General features: G+C 37.7%; 1 protein-coding gene across 1 annotated transcript; it reads right to left on the reverse strand.

The window, feature by feature from the left end:
- Positions 1 to 4390: 4390 nt before the first annotated feature.
- Positions 4391 to 7237, reverse strand: LOC100497443 (acrosin-like). Its single transcript, XM_031896213.1, has 4 exons — positions 7017 to 7237; positions 6298 to 6563; positions 5780 to 5925; positions 4391 to 5275 (listed from the first exon to the last, which is right to left on the reverse strand). The coding sequence occupies exons 1-4, from the start codon at positions 7235 to 7237 to the stop codon at positions 4628 to 4630; spliced, it is 1281 nt and encodes a 426-aa protein (XP_031752073.1). The 3' UTR covers positions 4391 to 4627.
- Between the last annotated feature and the right edge of the window lie 1655 nt (positions 7238 to 8892).

Raw genomic sequence — 8892 nt, forward strand, 5'->3', positions numbered from 1 at the left:
CCTGGGTGCACGGAGAGTGTTCCAGGCGGGGGCCCCCAACTCCCATACCCATAACTGTGCAGTATCTGTTGTGTTTGAGTACAATAATGAGAATGGTCCTACCCTACACACTTGTCTTTCAGTCACCTACGCACAGTGCACCAGAGCTGGGCTGGGGACAGGCTTGCTTATAAGTAACGATGGTTGGACAATGGCTGAGCAGTATATATGCATTGTCTAGCAATAGCATGTGGGGAGATTAAATAGTACCTTAGGGGGCACAGTCTATACAAATACGCTCAGTAAACAGTTCCCATTTCATTCTATGCCTTATTCAGTCTCTGTTCTTTTTCCTCTGCTTTTACTTTGCTGTTGTACTGATTATTTTATGAGCTGTCTCGGCACTATCTAACATTAATGTGACTTTAATTTGGATTTTTTTCAGGTGATTTTAAATCTTATAGTTACTTTATTCCTAGACAGATTTTGTTTCCATGTGGGAGTCTCTGGTTCCCTAGCAATATGTTTTAGCGCCAAAACTTCTTTACAGTGTTTAAGTAGATGTGGGGGTAGGGAGTGCTCTGTTTATTTTTCACTCCAGACCAAAACATTAAGTAATAAACCTTTCTTTGTTTGCATTTACAAGCAAAACGGGGGTCCTTTAAATCCTGAGTGCTGTCCTTCTTCCTGTGTATTTTTTGTACCAGCACCCAGGTTTTGTTGCTGTATATGGTAGGCACCGTTTGGACTATGAACATGCCTATTGAAGTAAATTGCCTGGGTGCTGGTTAGAAATTCTCTGTGACATTTTAGTCACATAAATTGTCACTTTATAGAAATGAAACATTGGATACTTATGTAGGGATCTCCAAAATTGGGCCCCTAGGTTGGTTACCCCCAGGATAGACCCCAAGGGTGGGTGACACTTAATAGTGCAACACTTTTGGGTGGGTTGGCACCTAAATAGTTAATAGGGGATTAGCTTCCCTGCAGTTAAAGGTTATGGCCACAGGGTGGTACAGTAATATAAAAGGCTGTGCAGCCATGTGCCTTCAGGTCTTTCAGCCTGGGACCCCTCTTGGAAAAGAGGTTAACAACAGGTCAGAGTTAGACAGTGAGTAATTGTTATAGACCGCTCTAGGAGTGGTAGGCAGGTTATCTAGCTGGGCAGCGTGGCCCCGACAGGAGGATTACTGGATTAAGATCCACCAGCACTCATAGCTGGAGTCAGGGAGTAAAGTGCTAAGTGTAGGAGATTTGCCTAATCCAGGGGTATCTAAGTGGAAGTACAGGGGTGAGGTCTGCTGAGGGGGTGTCCGCTTGGCGTGTAGTACCGGGAAGTGCCCTAGAGAGGGGCTTCTGGCGAGAAGTACCGGAGGGAACCCCTAAAGGGAATCATCTGGCGGGAGTACTGCTAATATCTCGTGGAGAGAGGGTCTCTTAAGGAAGAGGGAGTATGCCCTGACTGTAACATTGCTCCTGTGTGTAACCTGCCTGTCTGATACATCTGTGACAATAAATAAGTTCCACTGGTTAAACATCCATCCAGTGTTCTGTCTCTGCATACACGGAGGATCCACACTGCCGGGTAAGCAACTACCCCAGGGAGGGGGCAAGGTACCAGGAGTGCTGGGAGTCCCCACACTGCAGTACAGTATCAAGTTCTCAGGAGGGGAGTTATAGTTCATTCAATCCCTATCCTGGGTGGAGGCACGCCAAAGTATAAACATAGCTGTTCCCCAAAGTAAGCGGGGCTCAGGATCCCTGAAAGCGCCAAGTACAGTGATATCAGCAGGTAGTGCCACATCTATTAATAAAGTGGGCTACACTTATATAGGAATATTTAGTTAATATAGGCTCTATTATGCAGAACACCTAGGGTCTAAACTATTCTAACAACCAAGCAGTGGTGTAAACAGGGACTGGAATATAAATAATAGTGGTCTGAAAGATAAGAATGAAGATCTAACAATAATAATAAAATTGTAGCCTCAAAGAGCAATAGTATTTTGGCTGCTGGGGTCAGTGACCCCTATTTTAAAGCTGGAAAGAGCCAGAAGAAGAAGGCCAATAATTCAATAACTATAAATAATAAAACATGAAGAACAATTAAAAAGTTGCTAAGAATGGCTCATCCTATAACATAACAAAATAAACTTAAAGTTTAACTACCCCTTTAAATAAATCAAAAGGCCCTTAAGCAATGAAGCACAAAAAACATTTTGGAAGACCCTGTTTATATATATATAGATTGGACACCCAAAACTCTCATTTACCTCACAGACATCAGGGCCCCCTTTGCTTGTCTGTACACAGGTTGTATTTTTCACTCTGTCCATAATACAGAAGCTCTAACTGTATCAGGAAGATATACATATTGTAACTGATCTGGTATTTGTGCCTTTATTTTGCTAGTAAGCACAGTGAATGATAAAAGACAGGGGCAGCCTTAATAGGTAATATGGATTTCTTTTAATTTAGGATTACCCAGTGACCTATACAGGTATGGGATCCCTTATCCAGAAACCTATTATCCAGAAAGCTCCAAACTACGGAAAGGCTGTCTCCCATAGACCCCATTTTAATCAAATAATTCAGAATTTTAAAACTGATTTCCCTTTTCTCTGTAGTAATAAAACAGTAGCTTGTAATTGATACCAACTAAGATATAAATAATCATTATTTGTTATGCCTCCAGCATTGTTTTATTGTTTCATTGCACCACCTAGTGCTTTCTTTTAAGGTATATGTTGTGATTGCTTAAACATGTCCTTTTCAGCCTACCATACTTTACCATGTGACCATGGGTAATACAGGAAAAGGTTTATTACAGCTGCCATCTTAGCAGTGTTAACAGCTCCATTGTCATCCTGCATAAATCCTACCCCATCCAGCCCTGTGGAAGCATCGTTGGTAGGTATCATCCATCCCTAGCCCCTAGATTATTAATACAAGGAGATATTTTCCTTGTATATGCCTTTGTTCAGGTTTATAAATGTTTATGTGCAGTCACCTCATGGCACATCTGTTCTTGCCACTCGGATGCCTCTCATTTCTAATATGTTTGTACATTATATGAACCACAATGTTTGTTTACTGTACTTTATTATGCTGTATAGTAAATGCTGCCATATTTTCTGTTTCCCCAGTTTCACACCGTCCCCTTTGTTAATAAACTGAAGCCTACCAACCTGTCTCAGTGAATTGATGGAGGGAGGAGTTTAGCTGTATGTCAAACTACACACTGCCCCAGGGTGATACGTAGTGAGGACAGAACATTATTGGATGCAAAACAATCCTGTTGGCTGTACTACTACAAAAGTAAATTTTGTAAAAATGGTTTATTTAAATATAGCAATGTTTAACATATAGGCTTCGCTATATATAGAGCTTTGCAGTGTTCAGGAGTATAGTTTCTCTTGTATAGTGGTTAAAAAACTAGGAGGGGGAATGTAGTAGAAATGCTGTTAAAATCAGTGGTGTAACTTTTGGGCCCCCACCCCTCCCTTATGAAATCATAGGTCTCCAGCAATGCATGTGATATTGCCCCCAGCTCCTGTTCCTGTGGCTGCTGAGTCTACCCAGGGGCGCTACTGTCATGAGGCAAGTTGAGAAACTCACCTCAGGTGGTAGCAACCCATAGTAAAAAGCAGCCCTGGCAAAAAGATCAAATCTGCCTACACATAAACACACAACCATCTTATACTCTTGTATATATCACCAAAAAACATATATTGGTTAGAACTGTCTTGACCCTCTCCACTGCAAAAAAACTGGGCAAGAAGAGCAACATCAGTTAGGCCACCTCAGGGCGGCACTCAGTGCCGAATTAGCCCTTATTCTGCACCCTGTACAGTTATGCCACTTGTAAAAATCTTAGCATGTTATACATGGCTTACTACGGATGCTAACTATAATATTTCACAGACACAGTCTTACTGTACAAGACTGATCTCAGTTGGAACTAACTGTTATGCCCTGCCTGGAATCTGCTACCTCCAAACATTCCAGGTATATGTATAAAAACAAACAAATATTCAGAAATAGATTTAGTTTCTAGTATTTTATTTTTATTATGAAAAATAATTTGTGATATAATATTACATTAAATATTTTAGCTTTATTATAAAAATTATTTTATAATTTGAAAATATATATAGTATTTGTTTTATTATAAAAATAATAAAAAAATATACATAGTACTTTTTTTGTTACAAAAATAATTTGTGATAAAATTAATAAATGAAAACAAAACACTATATTCTATAAAAATATATGCATTGTATGTGTATATATATACATAATGTCTACCAATATATATATATATATACAAAGTCTACCAATGCTTATTTTATATATATATATATATATATATATATACATATATTATATAATATAATGTTTTTAGCACAAGATATGTCAGTTTTAGTCAATCTTTTTATATCTTCTTCAGCATAAGACACAGTTAACAGTATAAGGTACACAGGACTTTGGCAATCCATATAGTAATCGATTGGTTCACAATAGCAATGGAGCCGTTGCATACGTGAAAAGACAAACAGCGCTCTGTAAACAGTCTGTAGCAAGTGGCTTACAAATGGACTTCTTTAAGTCCATAAAGAAAATTAAACAGAGGTAAGGCCACAGACTAAACCAGTAAATATAATAGCAGAAGAGCCAAGTATTTGTAAGGTATACACAAAAAATAAGCATGAAGTTGTCCAGCTGTCAAAAGGACATGAACAGAGCTGCTGCCTGCAACAACTGCATCCATTTCTTCATATTCCGATGAGATCATTTTTTCAGGTGAAGATTCCATGTTCCTAGTTTCTATCATTAAAGAAGAATTTGTTTCTATAAATTTAAATTTTGATCTCATGCTCTCTTGATCTGACATAGGAGAGGAAATTTTCATAGATGGATTACCATAGTTTGGAAACTTTTTGACCGTTGAAGCTATTTCCCAAGGTGGAAATGCTGTACGATCCTCAATAATCATTCCAGATGTAATTTCTGTAGTTGTGTCTTTAAATGTTTTCTTATTGGTAAAACTAAAGGCTGGAGATCTGGCACTCCTTTCATGGATCATCCTAGAGGTTCTTTTCTTATATATGGAGAAGTTTTCACTTTTCCTGTTTTTGATCTTGTCAAGAATCCACTCTTTGAAATACTGAGTAGCAGTATATACCCCATTCCTATATGAATGACCACATAATCCACCCCAGCTTGCAATTCCAACTATGTAATAAGTCTTAGCTTTCATTCTTTTACACATTAAAGGTCCACCGCTGTCACCCTGGAAGCAAATATTAAATATATTTCAGTTCAGATCTTAAAAGTGTGCGAAACAACACAGATGAGCAATGTTTAACATTTTAACCTTTACTATAAACATCAACAAGCTCTAAAATGTATATTATCATCCCACAGTCCAACCTCCTACATTAAATGGCTTCCTAAATAGTATACTAATCATTGATTAAAAAAAAACATGATGGCATAAAAATAGCAAATCTACCCAAGCAACCAGGCAGTTCTAGATGCTGGAATTTGAATAGAAGGGGGCCTGATTTGAAAAATAAGTAATAACAAGTAATAATATCAATAAAGGTGTCATTTTACAGAGCAATGACCCACATTTGAAAGCTGTAAAGAGGCAGAAGATGAAATCAATTAATTCAAAAACTCTAAAAAATTAAGACCAATTAAAAAGTTGCTAACAGGCCATTCTATAAGATACTTAAAGTGAATCACCTCTTTAAAGTAAAGAAACATGTTTTCGTCACATTAGAATACTTACATCACAGGTATCAGGGCCACCATGTTCAAAGCCTGCACACAAATTGTATTCTTTTATCCGTCCATTATACCAGTCACTTTGATTACAGCGACTATTAGCAATCAGTTCCGTTTTGGCTTCCTGCAGGACATCTGTTCGTATTCTAACTAAAGATTTAAAAACAAGGTCACAGAATCAGTGTCTGACATTACATGTATCTGAAATCTATATTGACAGATATTTAAAAGTGAGAGTGGATTATTAACATCCCCATCCTAGATTACTCTTGTGAACACAGTTGGCCAGTTAATTTTCTAGTCGGTGTAATTTTCTTGGTCAACTTTTTGTATTATAAAATTGTGTATATAGCTAAGATGTGTATCTAAGTGAGAAATAAAGCATTTGGTTGTAAGGAGCACAAAACAAACTCTGTCAATATAAATTTATAGAAAAGTTTCTGGAAATGAAAATTATATTGGTAAATATGGAATTGGAAGTGTGAATGTATTCAATATAATGAAAAAAACATAAAGACTTACAGTAATCATCAACCAAGCCCCATCCAGCAATGTAGCAGTCATTCATCCTTGTAATATCGGAGGATTGCTGAGGTAAACAGGCTGGTTGTATGTAGTCACTAAATGCCACGGGCCTATCTAAATAGATCAGCGCTATATCATTCTTATTTTCCTTTTTGTTGAAATGCTCATGTCGTATCATTTCTTTTATCTTTCGAATTTGGGTCTCTGGCCCCAGGTCAGAAACATTGAATAACCCAAATACAATTCTAGCCAATGACTGCTCACTGTGAAAAAAAGAGAAAAGTAAATGATATAATCTTTTAATTCAACATATACTAAAGCTGGACATACATGGCCCAGTATGGCTGCTGACTATTTCATTCCAGACTGAATCAGAAGTTACTTGGCCAATATAAATTAAAAAGCTAAGCAGTCAAAGTGAGGCAATATAAGCTACATCCACTTTATATATGCAAAAAAGAGTTAAACTGTATATGGTATATTGTGGACACTGAGGACAGTGGCAAAGACTTCATCATAATTATATAACATTTTTTAGACAGCTGTCAATACTTACCTGCTTATTGTTTCTTCTTACAACTATCTATATTGTATATATTTTAAATGTATTAAAAATAAAATGAATCCCTCTTTACATGCCCATCATAACTATTACCTCCCAGATTACCTGCTGTAGTATTTGCTCAAATATTACTAATAGTATAAAAACAACTTACCTCTGATATTTCAAAAGGCAGTGAGCTGCAGTCATAACCCAGTGATGATTCAGGACAGTCCCTCCACAGACATGCCTGTACACTGAATCTATTGGCATTTGGATGCTCACTATCCATGGCCAACTCCCTGGCTGTGCATTAGCCCCATCGATCACACGGCGGACACGATGGTGACTTCTAGCCAGAGGTCGCATTCCACAATCTGTTGAGCAGAATGACATGTTATTGCTTAACTGAATATATATTAGGGTTGATTCACTAAAGGTCTATAAAACGTGTGTTATTTATAGCGTACATTAAAAATGTTATCGCGTCTAATTTTTCGCAAATTAACGCACAATTCACTAAAAGCATACTTGTGTTAATTTACACGCGATGCTGCTTGCATTATTTTAGTCGTGAAGACTATTTTTGTGCGGTATTTGACGGAACGCTCGCTAATCAACGCACCATGTACAAATAATCGCCGCGTGCAAAAAACGCACGCCATGTTAGCCATACATGCCATTACTTTCAGAGAAATACTGTACTGAAAATGACCATTTCCCTGCAAACTGGAGGCTGCATCACTCTAGGGCCAACACATACTTGAATAAATAACACTGCAAAGTCCATATTTTATTGGCAAAAGCACATTAACTGTACTTGTCTATAATTACCGCCTGCCTCAAGTAGATGTTAATTTTCGCACAGACAAATGCGATATTTAGCGCGTCTAAGGGGCTGATTTACTAAGACACGAATTCCAACCGAATTGGAAAAATTCCGATTGGAAAACGAACATTTTGCGACTTTTTCGTATTTTTTGCGATTTTTTCGGCGACTTTACGACTTTTCAGAAATTATCGCGACTTTTTCGTTACCAATACGATTTGCGCGAAAAAAACGTGAGTTTTTCGTGGCCATTCCGAAAGTTGCGCAAAATGTGGCGATTTTTTCGTAGCGTTAAAAATTGCGAGAAAAGTCGCGCCTTTTCCATAGCGTTAAAGCTTAAAAGGCGCAATTTTTCGCGCAATTTTTAACGCTACGGAAAAATCGCGACTTTTCGCGCAAGTTTTAACGCTACGAAAAAATCGCCAGATTTTGCACAACTTTCGGAATGGCTACGAAAAACTCGCGTTTTTTCGCGCAAATCGTATTGGTAACGAAAAAGTCGCGACAATTTTCCGAAAAAAGCGCAAAATACCGATCATTACGAAAAAAACGCAATCGGGCGCATTCGGCCCATTCGTTGGTTAGTAAATGTGCCCCTAAGTGTTTGTGAATCATGCATTAGTGTTATTTTGGCGCGCAAATTAACGCATGCGATAATACTTTAGCGAATCGCGCTTTTTTTTCGCGTCAATTTTAACACAAAAAAATATGCGTTATCACACTTCAGTGAATCAATTTTTATCATTTACACATTCACACAAGACATGTTCAACTAAATTCCCCAGAACCATATAATAGAATCTGGCAAGCAGAATATATTCAGTTTTGCTTTCTAAATCACTGGCTTATGCTGCATTCCATGATGCAAATACTTACTTTCAAGTATTGAGTTTTCAGAGAAAGAAATATAAAATATGATGAGAGAAAGCACAAGTAGCTTCATTCTTGCTCTTGCAACTTCCTAGTGAAAGTAACTAGTAGCATGTGTATAAGGTAGCCTGTAGAAGCAATGTCATGATGACATCACAATAGAAGCTCAGCTCCCCAAAGCATAATGGCATGATGACATCACAATAGAAGCTCAGCAGTAAGCAGTAACTCCCAATGGCAAGTTATAGCAGCTCAGTTTTAAAACCAAAACTGGAAAATGTTATATTAAATCTTCATTGCTGCACCCCTGAGTGTCACACGTTCTCCAGTGCACTTTTATATATGCCTATAT

Source organism: Xenopus tropicalis, chromosome 2 (assembly GCF_000004195.4).
Source record: "Xenopus tropicalis strain Nigerian chromosome 2, UCB_Xtro_10.0, whole genome shotgun sequence".
NCBI lineage: Eukaryota > Metazoa > Chordata > Amphibia > Anura > Pipidae > Xenopus > Xenopus tropicalis.